This window comes from Drosophila obscura, unplaced genomic scaffold, assembly GCF_018151105.1.
Source record: "Drosophila obscura isolate BZ-5 IFL unplaced genomic scaffold, ASM1815110v1 contig_17, whole genome shotgun sequence".
Taxonomy (NCBI): domain Eukaryota; kingdom Metazoa; phylum Arthropoda; class Insecta; order Diptera; family Drosophilidae; genus Drosophila; species Drosophila obscura.
The window spans coordinates 1,752,125-1,780,007 of record NW_024542757.1 but is presented as its reverse complement, the minus strand read 5'-3'; the positions used below and the strand labels follow the sequence as shown (position 1 = coordinate 1,780,007).

The 27,883-nt window shown below is 47.6% G+C and overlaps 1 protein-coding gene across 2 annotated transcripts; it reads right to left on the bottom strand.

Annotated features, from left to right (window-relative positions):
- Positions 1–494: 494 nt before the first annotated feature.
- Positions 495–27,883, bottom strand: LOC111077556 (protein Shroom). Of its 2 annotated transcripts, XM_041592038.1 has the most exons (8): positions 27,639–27,883; positions 26,623–27,056; positions 25,310–26,078; positions 24,207–25,239; positions 23,937–24,130; positions 1,463–2,945; positions 1,142–1,399; positions 495–1,031 (listed from the first exon to the last, which is right to left on the bottom strand). In XM_041592038.1, the coding sequence occupies exons 1-8, from the start codon at positions 27,815–27,817 to the stop codon at positions 768–770; spliced, it is 4,614 nt and encodes a 1,537-aa protein (XP_041447972.1). In that variant the 5' UTR covers positions 27,818–27,883; the 3' UTR covers positions 495–767. The 2 variants fall into 2 exon arrangements, with proteins under 2 accessions (XP_041447972.1, XP_022227579.2); XM_022371887.2 differs by lacking the exons at positions 23,937–24,130; positions 24,207–25,239; positions 25,310–26,078; positions 26,623–27,056; positions 27,639–27,883 and adding an exon at positions 11,030–11,175.

The following is a 27,883-nucleotide window of genomic DNA, read 5'->3' as shown; positions in this document are numbered from 1 at the left end:
CTCTTTTTCATAAATTACCCTAAATATACCGTGGAAAATCAAATTCATCAATTTTGATATTCGATTTAATATTACTTGCTAGTTAGCCCTCTTAGCCCTTAACAAATTGTGTTATACAATTCATCAATGAATTTTGTATTAGATTGGCTAGTTTTTAAAACTCTTCGTCATGGGATTCTTTACATAATAAGGTTAAAAGAAAAACTGCCAAGGCACTTTGTTTCCATTTCGTTGTAATTGAGATGGTCTAACAATAGTTGAAACCCCTTATTAACTTTCGAGTGCACTATCGATAGACTATGGTGAAACAGCTGTTGTCATGAACTGCTGTGCGGCACTTTTAAACACTGAAAATAGAGTTGTTGGAAAGCCGTTGGAACTTAAATTTTAAAAATTAGATGTGGATGTTCATCACAGTAAGATTGGTTATATAGAAGAATAAACCAGTATAAGACAATTTGGATACCTTTTCCTCCGCCATGTCAAATTTGTCGTAGTTTTTATAGTTTTATTAATGCATAATGTTTATCTTTGCTTTGATAATTATGTAAAAAATGCTTACGCTTAGGCGGCCGATACATAGAATAATTAACCTACAAGCTAGTTGAAAATCACAAATGAACATACAATTATACATTATAGTGTGGGCGTTGAAATTAAGCACATCGTTTTAAACTAATACATATTGCGGACGGCTGGATAATTCTCTCGTGCGGCTCTCAACTTTGAGTTGACAGCTGGGAAAATTGGTCGGCAGTCGGGGCAACTTAGCAATCGCTTTGGACTAGCGCATCGGTGAGGGCGCCCAGCTGCTCCTCGCCGCCCTTGATCCTGTCGGCAAGGTCGCGTGCGTCGGCAATCAGCTTGGCCTTCATATTGATAAAGTAGTCGTAGTCTGCGCACAGATCTGCGCTGAGATGTTTGCCCAGGAGGCCGGCAATGCTGTTGCCGCGTCGATCGATGTCCGACTTGAGGCGCTGCGCCTCCTCCAGCTGCTCGTACAGACGCGTCCGCTTCGATTCCAGCACGCTCTATGGATTGGGGATTGGAGATGGGGAAAAGCATACATAAGCATATGTTCAGAAGAAGAATGGCAAAATTGCAAAATGGCATAATGGCATAATGGCATGCTGACACCCACCTTATCCTGCTGACGCGTTTCCAGGCTGCATTCGGTATGGGCCAGACGCTCGGACAGGGAAAGCAGCAGACTTGTGATGTGGCCCACATCGTCGATGTAGGTCCGGAACTTGGACGCCTGGCTGGGGCGCACACTCTCCGCCAGCTTGGCAAACAGATCCTGGCCCAGTTTGTCGTTCGTCGAGCACTCCTCGCCGATGGTTTGCTGCTCATGCTTGAGGGCGCCAATTTTTTGGTTCAACCGTTTGATCAACTCATCCTAAAGGGGAGTACATGGATAATTAGTTAAGTGAACGTGATGCAGGCTTCAGTGAGTACTAACCAGCTTCTGTTTGATGACATTCGCTCCCTCGCTAATCGCATCGCCGAGCTGCAGCTCCACACTGACCACCTTGGTGGCCTCTGCCGGAGTCGTTGCCGCCTTCATTCGCATCAGGGTCGAGGTGCCCACGTCCCGCTTGGCCAGACGCAGTGGCACATTCGGATTGTACAGATTGCTAACGTAGTGGGAGGTGGGCTTGCAGCTCTTTGGTGTGAGGATGTCGACGAGCTTGTCGTTGGGCGCCAGCAGCTTCAGGAGCTCACTGCTCAGGTTCTCGTAGTCCATCTCAATGGCCTGACGCTGTCGCGGCTGCAGTGTGGTCCGCGTCTGCTGCTCCTCCCGTCCTGCCACCAGATCGGTGTCTCGGTCCGCCATCTCATCCGTTTGACAGGCCATGTCCATGGTGCTGGGCTTGGCATTGACCATCAGAACGAGCTCGCTGCGTTGCATCAGCTGCAGACCTTCGATGGCCGCTGCTTGTGCTTCAATTGGATCTTCCTCGACGGGCGGTGGACTGGGCGGACTCGGCGGTGGCTGCAGCGACAGCTGTTGGAACTCTGTGCTGGGACTGGGACTGGGGTTGGGGTTGGTGTTGAGGTGGGCCAACTTGGTGCTGTTGTAGCCACCGAGCAAGCCGGAGTCGCACAGATGAGCGGACATTAGCTGCGACTGCAGCTGAGTGATCTTCTCGATGTTCTCTCTCAGAGATTCCTGGCGGTTCATCACCGGCTTGGGAGGTGCGCTCGTTGTCAGGGTGGTGCTGATCACCTCGGCGCGGAAGATGTGCGCCTCGGGATTAGGAACCGTGTTCGCATTTGTGTTAGGAATAATGCTGCACTCCAGCGAACTGTTGTGCGAGCTCAGGCTGCAGTCCGAGTTGGATGTGGCCGGCGAGAGGCGCGGTGGCGTTGGCGTTGTCGTCGGTGTCTCGGTGGGCATGGGCATGGCCTCCTCCAGCGTCGTCTCGAGGTCATGGACGGCTTGCTTCAGGTCCACATGCGACTGGGACATGTGCTGTTTCTGTGCGGGCAGGACTGCAGTCTGCTTCACGTCGTACGACTGAGATCTCGTGTAGTGCTGGGGCGACGCCTTTCCGTAGTGGCCGTGTCCCAGTGGCGGCGTGGAGTATCGCTGTCCCCCACCAGCCATAGCCTGGCCGTAAATCATGGTGTAGTGAGGTGTGGCGTTCGTAGGCGATTTCGTTGCGAGGTTATTGTTGGAGCCGTACCGCAGAGTCACGTTGCCCTCTCCGTTCGGAGAGCCGGGCTGTGGCTTCGCCGGCTGTTGCTGCAGCTTGACGCCCAGTGGCAGGACATCTGGCAGATTGTTGGGCAGCTTGCCGCTCACCCCATAGCTGGGCTTCGTGTGCGCCACCAGGTCCTCGTTGGAGGTGAGGGTGAGCTTGTAGATGCCATGGTCCGGGTCCGTATTATTCAGCTTCTCCAGGCTCTGGCGCGGCAGATACGAGGCCTTGGAGTTCGATCTGCAAGGAACCCAAGCGAAATTCATATCATTAGTATAGTTGGGGTTGGGTGTAACTTGTAACTGTTGTGTGTTGCAATCACTGGGTAGGACCAGGGGAAATGTCGGCAGCCCCAAACCCCAGCCAGGCCCAAGCAGCAGCCAAGGGTCACTCGTGGGGGTCGTTGCCAGTAGCTGCCACGATTTGGCAGTTGTCTCGAAACACACGCCTCATTAATGCAAATGCTGGTGCCCATAATCTGGACAGATGCTAATTGAATCCTCCCCCCCCCTGCCTCGCATCACAATCTTTATCTTTAAGCACCCACATATTGTCGGACGATATGGGGAAAGCGCGGAGAGAGACAGTCAGAGCCACTGCCAGAGCCAGAGCCAGAGCGAGAGCCAGCCGCCACAGAAATTATTCTGTGCACGATGCGCGGAGACGACATTTTGTGTAAAGTAAATGATTTCCAAGACAAAGCCCAAAAAAGGCGAAATAAAAACGAAAGTGAAATGTTTACAGTGCAATTATAAAGAGTTTTATGTTTCACTCAAGACAAAGTCGGGGCCCAGGCCCGCATTTTAGTGTGCAAGGCGTATGACGGGTACGTCCGTATGTCCATATATCCGCTTCCCTGCGATCACTCCTCACTCCCTCGCTCTCTCTCTCTCTCTCTCTCCTCTGACAACTTTCAAAAGTGCTAAACTAATTTGTTGGGTGGTTAGGTGTTTTTTTTTTATTTGTATTCACATTTCACTCTCTCGCTGAAAAGATTTTGTAAAGATTTTTTGTAGATTTTCGCGGTGTTTTTGTTTTGTTTATTTGTGGTTCGGCTTGGCCACCCCCAGCTTTGGTTGAAAGCGTGTTGACGCCAAAACGGTCTATTGCCAAAAACTTTATTGTTATTACTGCATATTACATATATATATATATATGTATACACATATACTATAATAGGGGGGAGGTGTAGTGTGCGATATAAAGTGTTTTGCATCTGAAGAAAGCCGTCGAAGAAATGTTGTCGCATTTGCATAAATTAAGAGCAGTCGGTCGGTCGGTTGGTCGGTTTGAATGGAATGGAGAAAGAGTTTTTCGTGAGGCGGGGAGAAGCACCATTTTGGACTGGCTTACATCACAGAGCGCACAGCTAGACAAAACAGCTGTGGCAGATATGCTGCTGCAGATGTACAGATACACAGGCCAACAGCAGATGCAGATGTAGATGTATCTGTAGTGGCTCTTTCATCGGACTAGTTAGCATTTGCATAAGCGTCTATTCGTCTCCTCCTCCCTCATTTCGACTTCTTCTTCACTTTCTTTGATGGGCGGGAGAGAGAGAGAGAGATGGACAGAGATGGTTAGAGAGAAAGAGGGAGAGAGGCCAGGGGGGCCACTCTCTGCCTTTCTTAATCACTTCCGTTCGCCTTCGCTGTTAAGTAAGACGAAGAAAATGTGTGTGTTGCCAATTTTGGCTAAGACAAAGGCTTCCCCAGCTTCAAGCTGTTGCATTAGCATTAGATTTGCATATGGCAGAGAGTACTCAGCAGATGACATCACAGAGTATACATACATACATATGCACATGTAAGAAGAGGATCCAAGAACAGAGCAGAGGAAAGTACGTATGTAAGTTCCACTCATGATGTCCAAAGTAGATCCACAGAACACTTACAACAGAGCAAGTCAAACAGAAGAGATAGGGTTTTATATCTCTTGCTTACCAACTTGTAATCTCAGCCAAGAAACATAGATAAGACCTTGAACGGCAGACCATTGTAATCCCCCAGAGAATTCCTCCGTCTGACATAAGCCTATTACCGGCAAATCCTACACACAATCCTACCCTCCCCCAAAACAGACACAACTGTGTACATGTTACACCTTCATTATGATTATGATTCAAATTAATCTCTGATTTATGCCGAAATCAAAAATAGCTCTGTATGTTTTTTTTTATATATCATTTTTTAGTTTTGCGCCCGCTAATATTGTATAACTCCCGATAATGCTCTTTCGGCGCGGCTCCAAAGACAATGACAAAGATATTGGGTCGAAAAGAAAGAAAGAAAGGGTCAAAAGAAATGTCCGGCCGCCGATCAATGGGCACTCGGCACTGGGCACTGGGGCATACAATTAACGCATATTTTATTTATTAAGCTGCGCGGGGCGTTCCATTTTGGTTATGTGATGCAAATTATGAATAGCAAAGGCAAAGGCAAAGGCCATGGAAATGTTTGATAAATTGCTTGGGGGTTGCATAACTCCCTTACAGAAATTATAAATAAATATCTTTGGGATACGTAAATAAACCGTTAGATACCAGCCATGATCCACCCGCTTTTGGTGGGGTTCAGTGGCACTGCGACGACACTGCCTGTGCTGCTGCTGCTGCAGTGCCGTGTGGGGTGCAGATCTCCTTGGTCAGTGGCCTCTCCACTGCGTGGCGCATTGCGTATGCCACACTGGCACTGCAACACTAGTTGCAACAACTGGCAACTGCAACAACGAACTGACAACTACTGGCGCCGTTGTTGCACTATAATTTTTGATCAGCAAATATAACGAGCTGTTTGGCTGTTTGGCTATTTGGCTGTGGCTGTGGCTGTGGCTGTTTGGCTATTTGGCTGTGGCTGTGGCTGTGGCTGTGGCTGCCGCCGGTGGGGTGGCCGACTAGTTTTCGTTGATAGTAAAAGTATTTTATTTAAATATGCCATGCCGACTACGACAACGCTACGGCGACGCATGGAAATCACGTTTTTAACATCTCGTCTTAACATTGGGCCAAAACCGACAACAAAACCGACAACAACAACAACAACAAAAGAGGCAAACAAATGCTCGGTTGTGGCGCTGTTACGGCTGATGTTGAATGTTCAACATAAACATCTCACAAGCTCAGCCGCAACCGAAACCTGGAAACCGGATTGTCGGCATCGCATCGCACACATTTTCACTTGCCGCAAAATGACGTCAAGTCAACATACAACAACAGCAGCAACAACAACAAAAGCTACAAAAATACAGTAGAAACAGATGGTCGTCAGCTTTCTTTGCGGGGACTTACACCAGAGGAGAAGCAGGAGGAGGAGTCGTGTCGAGTGGAGGTCAACATTGCAGCCAGAACAAATCGCTCAATGCCCAGAGGGAGACCCAGGGAGAGAGAGAGAGAGACAAGGCAGAGCGGCATCCAACTGGAGACTCTTTTTCTTTGGTATTTAGGCAGAGACAGCCACGCATCATCGTCCATCAAACTATGCCATAAATTTCTCTTGGAAAACTCCAAGTAAAACACAAAGCAACAATGCAACAGCAGCAGCAGCAGCAGCAGCAGCAATGGCAGTGGCAACAGCAGCAGTGGCAACATCCAAAACAGTAAAAAAGAAAAGAAAAGTTCTCTCTCTCTCTCATGCATTGAAAGTGGCTGAATGTTGAATGTTGGCTAAGTGGCTGGCCATCTCCTCTCTCCATCTGCTACAGTGGTGGATGCGATAGGCATCTTCCCACCATGAGAATCTACTCGTACCAATTGGTACTGCTGGTGCTTCTGCTTCTGCTTCAGATTTTCCCCAGAAAACTTTTCCTCTGTGATAATCCCATCTTCTGCCTCGTGATCGGTCTTCGATTGCGGGGCAGCCTCTCCACTTGGCTTCTTGTTTTCTTTTCTAATGCTGCAGCTACTGTTTGGCGGATGGCTGGATGGATGGATGGAGATATCTGTTGTGTCTGTTGTGGCTGGTGGTGTCTCGGTCTGTAGCTGATTGCTGCCTGGCTGCCCCGCTCAGCAATAATTATGATCCATTAATTCTGGCAGCAACACCAACAATGATGCCTTGTGCAATATTTTTAATGTAAAATCGATTTAATGGCGCTTTTCGCTTGAGGGCCCCAAGCCAAACACCAAAAATAGACAACTTGAGAAATGCAGCAGCCGTAGAAGCAGCAGCCCTGCCACTGCTCCTCTCCAGCACTGCCCAGCCCATTGAAAGTGTCGAAAGTAGTTGGTCGGTTGGTCGGTTGGTCGGTCGGCCTGTCCCATTGAATGGGCTGAAGCGGGGTAATTAACTTGTGATGGCTAAACGATGGTCCCAACCCCAGCCGCAGCCCATCATAATTACAGCTAAAAAGATGCCTGCCACCAGGGGGCAGAACCCAGCAACAGTAGCAGCAACAGCAACAGCAACGGCACAGCCACAGCAGACTAAGCCCGGCACCACATGTGTGTGTGCCTGAGTGTGCACTCGGCTACGACAGCAACAAGCTTGTAAATATTACGGTTGCCACCCCTTCTTAGAGACTCCCCATGGGCTATTCTCTGATGCTCTAACATTTTATATAGCGACTACATGTAAAGTATTCGGAATAGAGAAATCACTTTCCCAGAGACTGCGGTCTCTGCAGTACGTACCATTCCGCTGAGAAGAAACACTTAATTTTGTTACAATCACCATAAACATATTATTCAGTCAGGTGAGGGCCTTTTGTCTTGCGAGTACACACATATAAATGTTTGCATAGGGGACATCGGAGGAAGTTGTAGATATGGCTGTAGATGGTTGTATGTATGTAGATGAATTGTCGATGGATTGTGGGGGGATCAAAGAGGATGCGGGGGCAGGGGGCTAATATCCGCGACACATCTGCCAATGACATTTTCACTCTCAGCCCACTTGGCATATAAATTGTATGGCAAAAGACACAAGAGACGTCGGACCCAAACTTGTATTGCCCTCAGGCGCATGCGCAACACGTCCGCCATGGCCGGATCAGCAGTTAGAGGGAGGGGGAGGGGGAGGGAGGTAGGTATGTTGGAGGCAATGGATACGGGGGCACGGGGCAGGTGCACGGGATAGGGGGACTGACTACAAGTCTTTGAGCCATTTGCGTTTTTGTTTTTAGATATTACACAAAAGCCGCTCTCCGATCCGGCTGTCCGGCTGTCCGCTGTCCGGTGTCCGCCGCCGAATGCCAAAGTGTTGCGGCCATTGAAGGAACTGCCCTGAATACGGATTTCTCATTGTTTTTAGCCAACTAATTTCAGTCGAAAGAGAGCAAAAGATAATGGACAAAGTGTGAAGAGGCCAAGCAGGCACACACACACATACGACTCGTACTTGTTAGCCAAGAGATCCGGCGACGTTGTCCGCTTCAAGCGGGAGAGAAAAGAAAAGCATGCGAAGCGGCTCTTAATTTCTTAATCGCACAAATTTCTCAACAAAAAGTGAGAAAAAGACAGTGCAAGAAAGAGAGGGAGAGAGTGAGAGAGAGAGAGAGAGAGAGTGACAAAGAATTCTTTACCAGTTTTTATTTTTAATTTTTAATGATAAAATTAAAAAGTTATTTATTAGGGAAGTGTCTCGGTTTAACCATAAATTTCAAGGGAATGTACCTTCGTAAGCTGTTAATTGCAAAAAAAATTATGAAATGCAATTTCTGAACAAACTTTTGAGAACTGAAAATAGCCCGAATGATGTCATAGTATGCAGAACTGCAGCAAACAGAGGATACTATGAGTATTATAGGGAACCATTCATTCAGTGAGATCATCATCCCAGTGACAGAGACCCATGCGATGGTCGTGCCATTTGTAGGTACATATGTACACGTACACGTACAGATACAGATACACAGATAAATTCAAGTACACTTTTCGGAACGAAAGTGAGAGATTGATGAATGATCTGCTGACGGTTTGACAGGGGGGACACACGCTCAAGCTTATGTTTCGGACCAATTTAATTGCCCCGGACCAGAGCGAATGTGACCTTTAGCATACATATTAATGGATCTCGAATAAGCGAGAATAAACAATGATATTTATTCTGAACAAAGGTGCAAATCAGTCAGCAATCAAGGCTGGCCCCCAAGACATCAACATTGTTAATTAATGGACAGCACTACAAATCTATAAATGGCTTCGCATTGGATTCAGTGGAGCATACGGAATTTGCACCAATCAGCAATTATTTATGCAAATTCTCAGTGAGAGGTTCAGAAATTCTCACGCTGCTGGCAAACTCCGAATTGAGCTGTAGTTCCGAGAGCCTCCAAGCAATACCCGATCCCCGATCGATTGATCGATTTCTGATGGCAATTCCGATACGGGGGAAGCGGGCGCTGCTTCTATTGTTTTTTTTTTTGGTGTCACGCGCTGGAAAAGCAAACAACCCCACACCCCCTCTGCAGCTGGTGACATCACAAGGCCTTTGCGGTCTTCAGAACGATTCTGAACGATCGAGTGCAGAAAAAACAATAGAAACAGAGGAATTAATAGGGGGAGCCTCTCCCCCACTTACGTGCTACAGTAAGTACTCCATTACAAGGTCACTCCCATGAGATTGTGTCTCGGCCAGTGCTGCACAAACGGAAACAAATGCTCAAGCAAACTGAAACTCATCTTGGGCTTTGGGTCTGGGTTGGGTTGGGTTGGGATTGGGTTTTGGGCCCTTTGTCTCCGGGAGAGATCTTTGAGTGTTGCCAAAATGGTTCTTTGTTATTCTTAAAATATTCTTATGTACGCCGCAATTTTGGTTTGGGGATTTGTGGAGCGGAACACCCAATTCACAGACCCAATTCAATTTCAATTCCAAACCCAGAGCCCGACCCCAAACCGAAACCCAGAGCCAGAGCCAGCGCCAGAGCCAGCGCCAGAGCCAGCGCCAGACCCAACCCACGCCCACACTCTCTCAGTGGCTGGGGTGTTTACAAAACCTTGGACGTGGCGATCTCGAGCGTTGCCCCATGCGGCCGCTCGCTCGGTCCGTCTTGGTCTGGCTGATGAGTGGCACTCCTAGCTTTTGTATGTTGGGGGCACAGCCCAGCCACAGCCACAACACAGCAGAGTACAACGGAATAAAATAAAATACAGAAATACATCCGCGTATTGTTTGCATCGCTGCCACAGAGCCAACTGCAGTTAGGGGCTTTGATAATTAACGGTTTATTGATAAAAGATACAACGGTAATGGCGATCCGCCAACATCAGTGCGATAATGGTCAGGCAGACAGCCTCCTCTCCACCGACTCCCAGCACTCAGCTGATCATCATCGTGTGGATGGATCTACGTCCGCCTCTCTACCTCATCGTGTTCGGGGTTGATCTTCATGTGAATACTATCCTATCTTCTCCTTTTCCAGTACCACCGCCCACTCTCAGATGATCATCATCAACTCATCAACTCTCCTCTCAGCTGATTGTGGATACAAATGTTCATGTCGTGGCAGATGCTGTCTGTCGGATATCGTGTGGATTTGATGGGCGTCACAGTCACAGTCCCTGTCCCCCCATCACTGTCTCTGGCTCGTCATAACCATAATTCTCCACGTCTCTTTTCTTTTGGGGGAAGGAGAAAAAAACCAAAGCGTGAAATTGACATTCGCCCTGGCCCCCAAAACCTCACCTCCCAGCAGACCCCGCCGCTTCCCACCGCTTCCTGTCGATGCAACACGATGTTCAACGAACTCTGCATAATGATAATAATCGAAAAATGTTCGTTGTTTGGCCACTTGCAGGTTTCGGGGATGCCGCAGGACAGGAAGCATCCACCATCCACCATTCATCCATCGATGGATGGTTGTCTCTCTTTTTTGTCGCAGCCAAATGGGCCTGGCCAGGCCAGGCCAGGCCGGACCGTGCCCCGAAATTGGTTAAGAGGAAAAGCAAACATTTGGCATTCATTTGGCTGGCGTTGCTGATCGCGTGCAACCACATCGGCTTCGGGCCTGGCCAACTGTGAATGCCAAGAGCAATTGGGGAAAACGCAATTATATAGCGAAAAAGTAACGAAAAACGAGATCAAGATTTGACGGCGCCATGGATTGCGTTTTCAAGGTTGTATTCGTATTCGCAGTCGCAGTCGTAGCCTGATGCTGTTGCTGCTGCTCGTTTGGTTCGATATCGTTTTGGGATTGCATTTGCCCAAGTTGGGAGCTGCAATTAAAAGTCATAATCGTAAATGGCCAAGGAAACAAACGAGAGCAGGCGAATCATTTCACGCATTCCAGCAGCTCCCCATCCCCTTCCCTGGGGACTGGCAATGGAATGACATCAGATCGCTGGTCCTTTGCATTTTCTTCTGCTCTGTCTAGACATTTGCTAATTTTACCGAAACTTGAGATATTGAAACCATTGAGCCATTGTCCGGTGACCGGAGTTCGGGAATCCAATTAAGCGCGTATAGTACTTGGGGCACGCACCACCGATCGGATCGACGCGTGAAATAAATCAAATAAATAGCCGAACAAATGAAACAGCGACAATGCTTTTCATTGAACAAAACAAAACTGAAGGCACTGCTGGCGAAATACAAAATTAACATTCAGTCGAAGGAGACAGCGAGACTATCGATGTGAGAGAAGCGAGGCAGAGAGAGAGAGAGAGAGAGAAAAGAGTGTCATAAAATGATATGTGCCATCATCGGATTAGAAATAAACCACCAGAAATAAAAGTACGAACAATTTTGCGAGAAAGAAAATTGAAAGTATTTAACAGAATTTCGCATGCTCTTTTCTTTGGTTAAGAAAATAACTCATGAGAGAATCAGAGATTTGAATAGATCTTTAGTAGTTTGAATTTAATTTAAAAGTTTCCCAAAGTGTGTAATTAGGCAAGATTTGAATACAATAGATTAATATAAGCACCTGATTGAAAAGCTCTCTGTAGATATATCTTCTATCTCTATTCATAGAGACTCTCCATTTCTCAGGGTATATTGTACAGCACACAATCGGTTGGCAAAATGCTATCGTTCGATATGATAATGTAAATAAGCTCTTTCCATAAAAATGAGTCAGTAGGAGGAATCATAGAGAACCTTTTCTGTATATAAATATGTACGATAGATATTTTCATCCTCGAAGCTCCACAAATCATTGAGAAAAACGAGAATGAGAATGAATGGTCATAAGAATGAGAACGAGCACAGGAGGAAGTCTTGGGAGAATTTGAATGTGGCTATAAATAAATGGCATAATTCAGCTAAACAATTTATTTGGCAACGATGACGATGACAACGGAGACGATGGGAAGATATGGTGTTTGAAATGGTCTGAAATGGGATGGGTTTAGATGGGAGATGGGCGATGGGGATGTGGATGTGGATGTAGACGACATGTGGGGAAGTTGACAGAGGCGCCGTTCCATTTACACAGATTCTTGGGAATGGGGTATGCGAATGGAATGGGAATGTAAATGGGACGACTGTACAGGAGATTGGATGCTGCAGCTGATTAGCCAACAAATTAGAGGCCTGCCTGACATATTAGCTTTTATAAATGTGGCTGTGGCTCTGTGCTCTGTTGGTCTGTTGCTCTGATTTATGCACTGCGGCTGACCCAAAATGTTCCAACTACAGAGCATATACATATATAATGGTATGATTATCTTTATATATATATGTATGTAAAGTATATGGAAAAGGAATGCAGATTGTCTCTGGGCGTTTGTTTGGTTTTCCTTATTTATATTTATGATCTGCCATCCGCCATCCGCAATCGGCTCTTTCAGCTCTTTTGTGCATTGGAAATTGAAATTTGTTCGCTTGGGTTTGCATTTCATTTGGTTAAATTGCAAATTGGTTTGTCCGTGAGCTAAGGGAGTTGATTGAAAATTGTTTACCAGAAGGTACTCCTCAGATGCACCAGCTTCCTCTTCCTCATCCTCTACCATCAACATCTTCTTCTCTTGTTTTCTTGGATTTCTTTGGTTTGTTTTCCCTGAAGAACGTGCAAAAAGAGCCAAGCCGCAAAAGGCCACAGAGTGCTCGGTAAGGGAAGGGCAGAGGGCTGGTGGCAGGGGGCAGGGATCGATGCATATTTGTGGTCTTTGTTTTCTTTGTTGGGGAATTCGTCATGCCATCGAGAACAACAACAAACAGCCGCCACAAAGCAATATGTGGCTGCTTAGTTAACGCTTTGTCCAGAGATCAGAGGAGGACCCAAGAGGAACATCAGAGGACAGACACTGGCCTGGACTGTGTCGGCCTTGAGGCGGCGGCAAAAAACGGCCACGTACGAAAGCAAAAGCCCAATCCCATGCCCATGCCCAATCCCAAGCACAAGTACAAGCACAAGCCCCCACCTCGGATGCATAATAATGGACGGGGCTGTGGCTGTGGCCGTGGCTTATGGATCTGGCTGAAAGCAGGGGAACAATCATTGATTGCATTTCATTTGCCTGTTGTTCTCGCCGCAGCTCATTTGCATTTGTGGGAATCAATCATTGCAGTTGTCTAGGCACCGGGACAGAGACAATGTCTAGACTCTAGACACGGAGCGGGCCTCAGAGAGTTATTAAAGCCCCTGCGAATAGTCGTACACGAGTAATGCAATGCCAAGTGCATGTGATCATCATCATCGGTGTGTTATAAAACATGCAACTGGCAATAATGATTGAGCACAAGGCAGACAACGACTCGTACTGGTTGACAATCAACCCGAACGGGGGACGGACAGCAGCAGCAGCAGCAGTAGCAACAGCCAACAGCTGACCATGGCCGAATCCGAATGGCCATAGAAATAAATATAGAAATAGATGCACTGTTCGTCTTGCATTTCAATTGTGGCCCAGACATCGCAGGGAGGGGAACTTCAGGCAAGGCAGTGCCAAAAAAAAAAAACCCCATGAAAAGTATACATTTTTATCAACTATTTCGTCAATGGTTTTGTTTCCGAAACGAAAGTGAAAGCATTTAATATGCATAATGCACACATTTCTGCTCTTTCCCCCATTTTCATTCCATTTGATTTCATTTCAAGTTGAGTTTATTTCACTTTTTTATTTGCCTCCAAAGTGCGACGCCGGCGCACATTTCAATGACAATTTCTGAAAGCCTTTTCAATTGAGATTCCCATTCGAAATTGGAAATGGAGCGAACTGAACGGAACGGCAATCACATCACAATTTTTGGTGTCAATTTGAGTGTTCTATCATAAAACTAAATTGCTTTTTAAGTTTTCTGTTTCAGCCCGGGATCATAATGATCTGTCAGAGTCTCAGAGTACCATTGCTGTGGGTGTCGCTAATTGAATTTCCACTCAGCCCCACTGCCTTATGCTGTTTGGGCCTCTTAACGGCACTTTATGGGGGATTGGGGAGGGGCAAGAAATGTCGCAAATGTGATCTACACGTAGACCCATAAAAATCTTTCCAAAAATTTAAATATTGATGAAGCAGCAGGCGAGCGATCCACAGAGCGACCGAGCGAGTTCTCATTGCGCAACACGGCATTTGTTTCAGTGCCCGAGTGAAATTTATGCAAACTGCCTACAGATTTTCGAGTCTTTTATTCGGTGAGGGCCTTCCTCCTCCCAAGAATAATTGCAGGCACGTAATTTAGCCACGAAGTTCATTGACAGCGACAGTCATTGCGGCCCGCCGCAGCCGACACGCCCGATTGCGTTGCTTTGGTCGGTTACGACTTGGCCATGGCTTGGCCGCCACACGGGAGGGGCGGGGGACTCCCATGGCCACTGCCCGCAAACACACAAGCCAGCACCGATAGGTTCACACTTAACTTTACACAACCCCGCGCCTTGTGGATCGGTGGGTTTATTATAAATCTTTGTTTGGTTTTGCACTTTTAAACCTGTTCCTTACATTTTATATATACCATATTTGACAAGTTCATTACTATTCTTGTTTGATTAGCAATGAAATCATCAAAGAACAGTCATGTTACTTCTCCATTTGATCGATTTGAAATGCCCCTGGTGTAACCATAGAATTGATAGTTCGTTCACCTCAATGGGGTCCTCTCAAAAAAAAATATACATATAAAAGGAATAATGAAGTGTATTCCCAAGTCTAGCTCCAACTACGCATACCACGAAGCGTTTCGCTTTCAATTTCCAACTTTATGAGTATTTCATTGGCCAGAAAAACCTTCCCAGGCCAATGAGAAATTGTTGCGTTCCAAAGTACATACAGACTCTACAATAAATGTAAAAAATGTTAATTGCATTACATTTTAACCAAGAGCAGAAAAAACCCAGCAATAAAAAAGTAAACCAAATTAGGCAAACAATTTAAACATGCGCTTTGCTTTGCGGCCCGTACCCGTCCCGTCCCGCCGGGAAACCCGGGCCAAGTGCTGCTCCGATTTTAATTTGGGTTTTTGGACGTTGTCTTTGGCTTTTGGTTTTTGGTTTGCTTTTCGTTTTTTGCGCATGTTTTGATTTTTATCATCTGGGTGGGTTGGTGGTGGTGGTGGTGGGTCTGCTCGTCCGTCCAGTGGTTTTCATTTGTTCATGACGCGCGTGACCCACTAAAAAAAAGGTTTTTTTTTTGTTGTTGTTTTATTTGTGTCAAAGCAATTTTCGTGCATGGCTCAAGAGCAGACACTGAAAATCGAATCAGGCCCAAGACCCTACGGAGGAGCGATCCAAGCGATCCCCAATCGGGTTTCTACAGTAGCCGCCAAGCAGGAAGCAGCCAGACTTATTCACCTTTTGGCCACTTTGCGGCTCATAATTATTAATTTGTATACGTGTGTATGTGTTGTGTGTGATGTCTGTACGTCTGATATATCATCTTTGTCTGGCGTCCGAGAAATTTTCGTGCTATAAAGTTAATTTGTGAAATTTTGAGTTGTTTCTTAATGATTTGCGTGGCTTGGCATGGCATGGCATGGCATGGGCGCTCGGCGCGTGTTTCGGCCGCATCTGCTGGCCACGAAATCAGAAGGAAGTCAGCCGGCTCTCGGCCGGAGGTTACTGGAGCGTTTAGCCCAAGACTTATGATTTTTTTGTTTTGTTTATTTATTCATTAATATTGTGGCTAATTGAATTTGGCTTTGGCTACCATAATTTCATCTCTCCCGACCCGACGCTGACCTTGCACACGGGTGAGATATATAGATAGCCGTAAGTATGTTTATGCCGGTGCCGTGGGCACATCCGTCGACCCCATCTCTTCCCCTATCTGGCCGAAAAAATGTATGCCAAATGTTCTTAGCCTGAACTCGATCGCAGATCGGAGATCGCGCTGCAGAGCAACTCATCTGTGGTTGGCCCGCACCTGTAGCGTCGTCTGGCTTCTGGCTTCTGGCTTCTAGTGCTTCCTCATCCATTGTCTCTTCTTGCCACATTTGTTTGACTTTTGCGGTACTTTGCCTGCCCGCTCGACTTGAACTTGCTGCCGGTGCTGCTTCCACTGCTGGTGGGGGGACCCGCAACTTTATCTGTCTGCTGAATACTGAATAATGTGAACCGTTGCTGTAATTATACTCTGTCCCGCGGACAAGCTCCACCGCTGTTCGAATGCCCATGGATTTTGACAATTTCAACCAGTGGGGTTCTACTTCCTGGTACTCTCGATGTGGGAGTTCTCTAAACCAATGCAAAAATAAACTTCCCCAAGAACTTTCTTGGAAAACATTCCCTTTGATATGCATATGCACATTCTCCAGATCCATTCATAATCTACTTTAATGAAGAGCTTTCCCCAAGTAATCATCATTCAAAACTCCCTTCCCCTTGTATAGTAGAGCATTCCCCAGTCGCTGCCTAATGGAATTTTCCCTGGCCCGCCTTTTGTCACTGCACTCAGCATTTAGCTTCATTTGGCTTTTTGTTCTACATACAATACTCGTACAGATGGTATTTGTGTATTTGTATGCTCTGGGGCTTTATGCAGATAGTTGTACCCGACAGACCCGAACAGTCTGCTCATTTTTTTTTTTTCTTTCTGTTCTGTTCGGACCGCTGGATGAGTAACGATCCCCTGGCGCAGCGTTCGCCCGTTCACTTTCAGATAAGTTGGGAAAGTAAAGAATCTACACCACTCCAAGCCACTCCACTCCACTCTGTTCATTTGTAGAACAAAGCTCAGAAATTAAAAAAATAAATTACAATTGCAATCGCAGTACGTAGCTTGGGTTTTGTTTTACGCTTTTTCCTCCCCCTAGTAATTTTTTTTTTGTGGAGCGGCTCTTTGTAGTTCGCAGTTCTCTGACGTTGGTTGGGTTTTGTCCCACCCCACCTGTATGACAGAGAGGGTTCAGAAAGGTTCCACAGCGATAATGTGGAACTTTTAACGTGTCGATGGTGGCACCAATTTACATATGCGAGCAGTGGTCGACCCAAAAGCTTATCCATATCCACTCCATATAGTCCATAAGTCCATATGGCAGGCAGTACACGTAATCGTAGAACCCGGCAGAACATGCGAGCAATTGTATGTCAGGGCAGACTCATTAGAGAACAAACCTCCAAAAACTATAACGATTCACGTTTCTCCCTCTCTCTCTCTCCCCGCTCTATCTGTTTTATGATTGTACGTATACGTATCTAATTATCATAAATGCAGAAGAGAATAGAGACAGCAGCAGCAGCAGCAGCAGATTGATTGATTGTTGGATTGAACATGCGTAAGCTAATAGATCCTAACATTTCGTAACGATACGTATAACAGAGCTCTGTTAAAAGAGACACCGATAGAGAGAGAGAGAGAGAGAGAGAGGTGAGAGAGAGGCTTCCGTAAAATTCCGAATTTCGTTTGAATTTCTTTCCCTCTTTCGTTAACTCACTTTTTATTGCTGTTATTCAAATTGTCAATTTGTCAGCCCGTTGATTAACAAATGGCATTCTTATACATTTTTATTAAGACTGAATTATGGGGCTGGCGTGTACGTACTTCATTTGCTCTTCTTGTTCTCTGCTGCTTTCAATTGATATATCTGAATAACATACGGAATGTATGTATATATATCCACAGATATTTGTTCAAGTGTTGACGATTACTTAGCTTTTGGCAGGCAATAAAAATAGTCGCGAAATGGCCCCAAAACAAAAAGTTGGTTTTCCCACTGTCTCCGACCTGAATAGGGTGAAACGAAACCCGAACCCAAACCCCCAAAAAGATGCTAATTGAAAACTCTTGACATCTGTGGCTGTGGCTGGGGCTCCCTTCAATTAGCATTGAACAAATCACAGAACAAACTAATTAAATCAGAGCAAGTCTTGTGGCACTCTTCGTTGCCTTTTGATTGATTTTACAAGTTTTCCACATCGAATCGATTGGCAATGAAAAACAGACTCTCAGCCAACAATAAACATCGATTGTTTGGCCACAATAACCATAGAAATAAACACTTTAGCCCTGCGAATGGCACACAACACACAACATCACAAAACACACACAAAAAAATCAAAGTTCCACCGAAGGTCGAACTAATTTCATGGATCTGCTGGGGGGAGGGAGCAACGCAAGATCTATCGCAATCGTCCGAAATTCTTGTCGCTGCTTTGATATTGTAAATGTTTATTGATTATTTCTTTTGGTTTCTGCTTATGCTGTTGCTGGCAGTTCGAAAACCGAAAACATTTTTACTCTTACACAGCAAATTCCTGTTGAAATTCGTGCGAAGCTTCAATAAAAAAAAGAGCGATTCGGCATTGCAGAATAATATTATAGTTTTTGTTTTTGCTTTGTTGGGGTTCGTTGTGGTCCCAGCAATGTTACAGCAATACCCTGTACGAAAGAGGGGTATATGAGCTCTTTATCAATCAGTTTTGCCATCAATGATGAACGCAAGGGATACTATGGATATATCTTTAATATCTAATTATCGACTTAATTCCACTAAGATTGATATGATATTTAAGGGTTATTCCCACAGAAACTTCGCTCATTTGAGTTGCACATCAGTCAGCCGTTGTCCATCAGATACACACACACCCGAGCACCTTCTGTTACCACTTAATGGTGTCCTCATTTTCATGGCTCTCCAGAGGGTTGATACTACACACCAAAGAGTCGCTTGGCGACCGCTCCTGAGGGTGACGACCACTCAACCGAAGCAGCTGGCTCTGGGCTGGCTGGCTGTCCCCGTCCCCGTCCCCATGGCTATAACCGGTTTTAGCCACTTTTTGCCATGGCGGCAAACAAAGGTCCTCATTGTTCTCATTCTGCCATATACAGTGGAAATCGATAAGATCTTCGCACTGATAGCCAGTGCAAAGTCGGGTCTGTGCAAAGTGTAACTCAGACAGCACTTATATGGCCCGAATGTCAATAGATCTCATTATGAATTATGGCGAATGATTTGCTTTGTTGACGCGTGTCTTAGCCACACACACACACACACCGCACGCATACAGAAGCACAAGCCAGAGACCCAGATACAGATACAAATACAGACCGAATCCGAAGACAATTTGCCATGGTAGGTAAGCGGGTAGCGGCAGGAAACGTGCTTCAGTTTTGCACCTGCCGCCTACGTGGCTTCCAAAGGGAATGGCAGTAATAGAGAAAGAAAGACAGACGGAGAAAGATTGAAAAAGAGCACGAGGATGGTGGATGGCGGATGGCGGATGGCGGATGGTGAAGAGGGCAACAGCAACAGCTGTGAAAATTTATCAGCTCCGCTAAGTATGCGAGTATGTCGACTAGTGGTCGTAAGGTTAGGCCACAGTTGTTAGAGATGGAGTCAGACATCCAGCCAGTCGGCAGCAGCGGCAGCAGCAGCAGCAGCAACTGTCGTCATTAGCGGAGACGCAAGGCATTGAGCATGCTAAATATGGTTCCACTGAAGTTAGCCGCCACAGACAGCGGCACAAACTAGTACAACGGCAGCAGCAGCAGCAGCCAGCAGCCAGCAGCAGACTGATCCAATCGAGACAGCAATGCAGCTTACAAACGACTTACATACAGAGCGTAGCATGCTCGTACTCGTACTCGTACGAGAGATCTTGGGAAAAAACAAAACTACTCCAAACCAAACCAGAAAGAACGCTATTGGCCACATTCCGACTAAAATATACCCGCTAATGGGCATCAAATAATACTATATGAAAAACAAGTTGTTGTCACTTGTGGTTTTAATAATTACTCGATTGCAATGATTGTTGTTACATACGCTGATGATATCTCCCTTTGTATATATGTATATACGACCCTACATAATCCAACGAAAGGGAAGTTTTCCATCCTAAAACCAATCCCACAAACAGCCAAGTACGACTGCTTATTCTAAGTAGTTACAGTGTTTCTGGCACTCATGTTCTCCGTTTGATTTGCCAACAAATGAAGTTCCCAGAAGGCCCCAAGTGCGGCTGACTAATCAGTAGTCCGGTAGTCGACCGACCCCCTCCTTATCAGCTCTGAGATCATACAATGGTCATAACTGACCATCCATCCAAGCAAGCAATTGAGTTGATGTATACCTTCTGATTCGAAATTTGCCGCCGAACACCATTTTCATGTGATGGACGGTATCCAATATTGTGAAATCCAATATGACTGAGGCTCGCCAACACACACACACACACCCACGGGGGGGAGGGGGTGGGGATGAAGATGGGGAAGATACAGATGCCGATGCCGGATTCACACAGAGAGACACTGGCGCACAAGTGACAACAAAATAAGGTAAAACTTTGCGTGATATCTTTCTTCCTTTTGTTTGTCAGTTATTTGTGCAAATTGTATGCAACTTTTGGTCTGTCGGCCCCCGTTCGTCTGTCGTCGGTTGGCCTAACATTTGAACCCGCGCGGCGAATGAACTTCCTTGTCGCTCGGCACTTTTTCGCTTTCGATTCGATTCGGTTTTGGTTTCGATGTGTTTCTGTTTGTGTTTGTTTTTTTTTGCGTATTTTGTATTTTTGGTTAGCAGGAAGTTAACGCGGCTTATGCAGTCGATACACACGTATGCAAGTGTCACGAGAGTTTGGCATTTTTAATTGCCCAAATATCGAATGCAATTGATTTACTTTCGTTGGGGATTCACACGCGCATCGCCTGTCAGCAGCATTCATACGTCCGAACGCGTCCGCGGTTGCCAATCGTTTGAACTTAAGGCACCGCCAGCAAAATGACGGCTAGCCACAGCTACAGCAACAGCCAAAACCAGTCGAAACGTATTTTATTTTTAAGAGTAAGAGTAAGAGTCTCGTCTCACTCACATCAGTGGAGAGCGCAAGCGCGAAGCGGGAGAGTCAACCGTGCTGGGAGACTTATTTTTATTCATGCCACATGTAATAATGCACCGATTGTAATGATTTTTATATATCTGGTCGCCAAGATCGTTCTAATTGATTCTGCATTTAAAATTGTATCGTATATTTATTTATTCTAAACAGTCTGAACGAATACAGTAGACTGCAGCCGGTTCAACTCCACCGGGTCGAAGAGAGCGGGCTAAGAGAGTGGCCAACCAACACTAGTCACTGGCTAGGAATTCTATTAAAATAATTAAAGGGGAATTCACCTATGGGCTCTTGGCCTCTTTTATAGTCGCGGGTTATTTATGGCCCATAGAATTAGGCGGATTCTTGCCATTTATTGCATATTTGCCAGAGATTAAAATTAACATCTACGACATTAATGGTCGATCGGACAAGTGCGCACTCTCTCTCCCTCCCTCCCTCACTTACACTCTATATTAGAAGAATGATCTTTATTTTGAAGAGAGCGCTATTTATGTTCTCTCTTTTGTTTTCTCTCTTAATTTTTACAGCGCAAAAGTATGCCACACTTTGGAGTCTGCAGCATGTAGAATTCGTGTAAAAGTCGTGTAAAATGGCTATATCTCCATGTTCCGCCCATAGCAAATAAATGAAACTGATTGATTTGCATTGAAATTCGAATCGTTTGCAAAAGACTTGCAATTATTTTTGGCACTGAGATGTCGCCACAGAGCCATGTAGTTGAGATGTAAGCGCTATGTAGTAAAATATAAGATTTCCCATAAATGTTGTATCTTTTTTCCTATATATATATATATACATATATTCCTGTTCTATGTAATCACGATATTTGTGGATCAAGTGTGGCTTAGGTCTTGTTTTGTCTTGTCAAAGCCTTTGCCTTTGGGCACAAATCCATTAAATTCAATCACCTTTTGTTCGATTTTGCAAGCATAGTAAGTATGTATGTATGTATTCTCATCGGGCAATCTGCCGCTGTTGCATCGTCATCGTCGCCACAGCAGCGAGCAAAGTTCAATCGATCATTGTGTGTGCTGTCGATATTTAGCTGGCGATAGCGGGCCACAAATTATGGCAAACACTTTGTTAAATGTTGCTGCTCTCCACCGCCGCCTGGTGGTGGCATGAAATGCCGTCGTCTCTGTCTCCTACTCGAACGTCGCTAATCATGGCAACTGCATCGCTAGAGTCGCGACTTGTGGCTCTGGATAAATTGAATTGAATTGTCTAGCATTGATTTTTCCATTATACGAGTATGTACCTTGTACTCTTGTTCCTTTTCTTGCTGGGCTGTCCGCTGGCTCATGGCTGGCAACATGGCGAATGAGTGATTTATAGTGCGCATACGACGCGTGGTCTGTGGTCGACAGTTAATTTGAAAATAATACAGCCCGCAGATCGGGCAATCGAGCAATCGAGCACTCGAGAGTGTTGCCAAATTGCCAAAAGAGAATTAATTCACCAAAATGCCTGCACTTTACTGCGATTTTGGGTCTGTGCGACGGCTGTGCGAGGCGATAATTAGAGTCCCCTGTCAAGAGAACACATGGCACATGCCACATGGCACACCTCTCCCAAGGATGGTGAGGAGAGGAGAGCCGAGGAGTGGAGTTCGCTTTCCGGTTCGCTGTTAGAGTTGAAGTTGGAGTGTTGCTCTAATTGAAGTCAGCATTTGGCGGACAGGGACTGTGTACAGGTGATCTATCTGTTCGGATCGACGAAATGCAAGCGACGGCTGCCCTTTGCTCTATTTTCAGCACGCCAAAACTTTCAAAATGCAAATTAGGCACGTTCGTTCGGTGAACGGCATTTGAACCCGCTCTGGACTCTGGACTCTGGTACGATACGGTACGGAGTGAAGCTCCGCTCTCCTCCAACGACAAGCCCATTTACAACAAGCCATTGCCAGCAAGCCGAAGTTGAAAACTTTGCCACAAATTGTGTCAATATTTGTCTCGTGCTGAATGCTGGATACTCGATAACTGGATAACTGGATGCTGCTGCCGCTGCCGCTGCAACAAATCGTGCCGCAAAGGTCTCCTCCGGTGTCAACCAAAGCCACCAAAACGAAAACTAAACAAAAACGACATACAGGAAAAACAAAACAAAAACAAACCCCCCACCACCCCACCGAAAAACATGACAGGCCATAGAAATTATTGAACACTGCGAGGGGGTGTGAGGGAACAGTGGGCCAAAGTGTGGCCAGATTTATAGAGAATATGTACATACATATTGATCCACTCTGATCGTGCCACAACCAGAAACAAACCGAATGTGTGACTCTGAGTTATCTAATGCTCGGAATTGGGTGCGATGCCCAAACAGTGACTGCAAAAACTATGCGCTCCATGAGCTCCATGCGCTAATGAACCGCACGGCGTTCATCTATCAATGTCAGTGGCCACAAGAATGGACCTTTTGTCCCGTCCCGCCTGCCCAGATACATTTCGATATTCAATTTGATTGGCTTTTACCGCCACAATCAGAACAAAGAACTCCACCACTTGGCGGGGAGTGGTGCTGCCCGGGAGTTGCCGCTGCCCACACGCCAAAGGAGCAAAAGCATAAATTGTTGCCACAGTTGACACATTTCTGCGGGGCCACCGTTCAGGTGGCGGCGGCGGCAGCGGCGGCTCTCAATTGGCGTTTAGCGTTTAGCTTTTCGGCGATTGGCAATTGGATCCAAGTCGGGTTTAGTGGGTCGAAAGCGAAAGTCTCTGCTCAGTGATCGGCATGGTCTGGTGTGTTTCATAATCCAATTAAGCATTAGACGACAGCTGATTGACGGCCCCCACAGGCTGGCCACAGCCAACAGGCAACAGGCCTGGCTCTGCTATGCTCTGATCTGCCTCAAAGGAAGCAGCTCATTAGATCACCAGATCATTGAGGGCCGAGAGCTTGAGCGGCTTTAGCTTTAGCTACCGGGCCACGCACTCCATTGAACGTTAATTGGATTCGATAAGGTCAAGAACAATGGCCCACAGAGATCTGAGCTTGGGCGCACCCAGACAATTAGCCCGAGATCTACGCTTGATGGAGCAAACGATCCTTGGACTTGCTTAGACTGGAGACTCTTGCACTCACCTCTTCTGCTGATGGCTCTCCAGATTGCTGGCGATGACAATGTCATGGGCCGTGGGCCGGGCACGCGGCATCAGTGGCGGCGGCACCTGTGGCGCCACAATAATATTTTCGAGGATGGGCTGCGGTGGCGTGTGATGCGGACGCTTGCGATTGTTTGTGGGCAGATTGGCGGATCCGTTGGCGAGATGTTTGTGCTGCAATCAGAGAAGCAGAAACAGCAATCAGACATCAGAAATCACAATTCGATTGTCATTCGATTGTGGCACCCACCTGCAAGCTCGTTGGCTTCTTGGGCACAAGAGGAGGAACCTTGGCTGCTGGAACTATAGTTCGGGCAGGGGCTGCGGCTGGGGCTGTGACTGCGACTGCGACTGTGGCTGGTGGCGATGCGTAGGCCGAGCGACGCGTGGATGCCCCAGCGAAGCTGTTGCGTCGATTGGGCGATGGCGGTGGGCGTGGCTGGAGCACTTCCGGCGGCGGTGGCGGTGGCAGTGGCTCGTCAAACGTGTAGCTGGTGTCTAGCTCCGCCCCGAGTGGCGGCGGCGGCAGATCGGGCGAGGGCACACGCAGATTCGGATGCTTGGGCGGACGCTCTGGCGCCTGCTGCTGTGGCTGCGTCGGGTACGCCGCATGTCGATGCTGCTGCGGATGGTGCTGCTGGTGGGCCAGGGCCGCCGCCTGTTGCAGCAGGAGCTTGTCCCGCATCGGGGCGTACTCCGTGGCCGAGGAAGTGCGTCGCGCGGGCATGGCCACGCGTCCGCGAGGTGGCGGCGGAGGGGGCGGCATGCCGCAATCGTTGAAGGAGAGCTTCTCCGCACTGCTGATGTTCCGTATGCTGGGTGGCGGCACCTTCGCCTGATGCAGCTCCCGGAACTCGGCGTAGTCCGAGGCGGAGCTGGAGCGGCGCAGCAGCGTGGGCAGCAGGGAGCGGGAGCGTGGCGGCGGCGGTGGCGGCGTGGGCGAGCTGCAGCCACTCGACGAGGAGGATCCCATCATGATGGGACTCAGATTGTTCGGCAGCGACTTGCGCTCCCCATGCAGCGCCTGGTAGGACTGCGAGTGCGGACGCAGCAGCTGCTGCTCCTCCTTCTGCTGCAGCTGCTGCCGCTCCACGTACGACTGCACGGCGTTCTTCTGGAGCGCCTTCAGAGCGGGATTCGACAGGCGATGGGTCTTGCTGGGCTCCAGGTAGGCGAATTTCGGCGGCTCGATCATTTGGCTGCGCTCAAAGTCGTTGATTCTCTCGGCCACCGAGTGCCAGGTGGGCTGGACAGCCGCTCCCGCTGGCGTTATCACAGGTAGTCTACAATAAAGGAATAAAGGAGAGATTAGCGTACAGAGCAGGATGGATCCGCTGGAGATCATCTACTCACTTGGCGGACTTGTGCAGGCCGGAGCTGAACTGCGGCTTGGGATGCTGCACGTACTGCGAGGTGTTGCTGTGGACTGGCTCCGTGTAGGTGCTGACCGGGAACAGGCGGTGGTTGCTGCGGTACGAGTCGTTGGCACCGCCCGCCGACTGCTCCCCCACATTGGGTGCACTGCAGCTGAGGGCGTCTGACTTGATCAGCTGCTGCTGCTGCTTGGTGGCCTTACTGGATGGCAGCGGCAGCTGGAGCTGCGTCTGGGACTGGGGCTCACTGCTGGATATGGTCATCGAAATGCTGGACTTGTGCTGCTGCTGGCCGGCGCGGCCCAAATGCTGGTGGCTCTGCTGCTGCTGGAGATCGCCCGTCGAATGGGATTGGCCCATCAGGGAGCGAGGCTTACCCGTGGGCGACTCCAGCTCGGGCAAGGAACTTTGTGTGCTCATCCTTGGCTGCTGGTGGAAGTGGTGCAGCGCCATGGACGTGTGCACGGGCGGATAGCTGGGACTGTGCCGATGCTGGACGCGCAGCGGCTGTATTGCCATCGAGCTGCTGCTGCTGCTGCAGCTGCTTCCGTCCTCAGAGGCCTGTGTGGCATGCTGGACGTGCTGCGAGGAGCAGCTCTCTGTGGGGGAGGAGGAGGTCATCGTCGTCGTCCCCGTCGCCATTGTCGTCGTTGGGGGATCACTGTCGTGCAGGTAGAGCACGCTCTCGCTGTGGTGTCGCTTGGGGGTCAGCACCCGGGAGCTGTGCACAATCAGCTGCGAGGAGGAAACTGCAGGAAACAAAGAACAAAGGGAGAAGAGAATGGTGGTGGGTGGGTTTCGGTTGGGTTTCGGTTAGGGCGTGTTTCTCAGGAGTAAAAGTGGGTCGACAGACAATGAGCCAAGGTCGTGTATGTGAGTGAGTGAGTGGGCCGGTTGGTCTGCCAGTCGCCTGCCCAAAAGTTTTGGCAATTGTCCAAGAAGCATTCTCTTATTACAAATGCAACAATGACTCCGAGTGGCGCCCTAGGAATCGCCGTAATGATCGAAATTTACAGCTTTTAATGATATTTCTTATGATAATTCTCCAATTTATTCATTTTGTAGCGAGAATGGAATAAAATTCCCATTTTCTGGGTTGTGTTCATTTTGAAAGTAAATGTTTCAAAGTATTTGAATAAAATATATATCCATCGAATCCATTAGAAATTCCAGTGGAATAATCAATATATATATATTAATCAATAATCCGATTTACAATTTTACTATCCTCCTCACTCACTCACTCACTCTCTCTCTCTCTTGACTGTTTCTCTCTTTTTTTGCGACACTTACCCGATTCCGCAATGGCACTGTAGCCCGTGGCATGGCTCGCCTCGGATATATCGCTCATGGAGCCCAGCCATTTCAGGGTTTCCGTGGATGAAGTGCTCTCGGAGCTGTTGTTATTGCTGTTCCCATTGCTGGCGCTGCTGCTGCTGCTGATGATGATGTTGTTGCTGTTGCTGTTGGCGCTGGCTGTCGAGGCGGAAGAGGAGGAGTTGCCATGTGAATGGCTATGGGAATGGGAATGTGAGTGCGAGTGCGAGTGGGAGTGGGAGTGATGGGAGCCAGGTCCATTGCTGCTGCTGCTGCTGCTGCTACTGCTGCATTGGCGTGCCATCAGTGGAATGGGCGAGGGTGCCACCGAGTTGCTGCAGACCGAGGAGAGATCGTTCTCAGACCAATGATGTGACTGCCGCGACAGCAGATCGCTCTCCTGACGTAATCTACAATAAAAAATGGAAGAAATGAAGGAATGAATGTTGATGGCACACGGGAGAATGGTTTTTGGGGCTTTCAAGTGGGGTTTGGCTTTTTGGCAAATCATTGCGTGCTACAGAAATTTCTGTTTCTGTTTCTGGTTTCTGGTTTCTCGCTTTTCGCATGGTCGCCAAGTAATTACTTGAATTTCTGGCTTAGCCTTCACAAATTCAGCATGTCGATAGAGCCATAGACACACACACAGACAGACAGAGAGAGAGAGAGAGAGAGAGAGACATATGTAGCTACACTTTGGGGCAAGTTCAGGCCGCTGTCCGTGTAGCCGGAGACGGTGTCGGAGTCGGAGCCACTTGAGTCGCGACTGAAAGACCTTGAAAGCCAAGAGCTTAAGCACTGGTCGTCGTTTTCGGTTTTATTTCTTCTCTCTCTTTCATGTGTTGTATTATGGCGTTACCAAGAATTTTTAATGGCCTTTTTTCAGTAGACGAATAAAATTCATAATTGTCGCCGCACGGAAACGTGTTTGCAGTGCACCGGCGGCCCCTCCTTCTGCCCCTGCCCTACCCCATGAGGCCCCGACAACTCACTTGTCCAAGAATGGCGTGGCCGATGTGGAATCCGAGCTGGAGACATAGCTGTGATAGCCCTCCGATTGGGCGTACGAGGGCTGCTTCTGGTGATGGAATGCCGTCTGGTCGTAGTATTGCGAGGATGATCGGATGTTGTACTCCTCCAGTCCAGCTTGGGTCAAACCGCACTGATCCATTTGGTGCTCTCGCTGCTGCTGCTGCTGCTGCTGCTGGAGGTGGTGGTGGTGCTGTTGCTGCTGCTG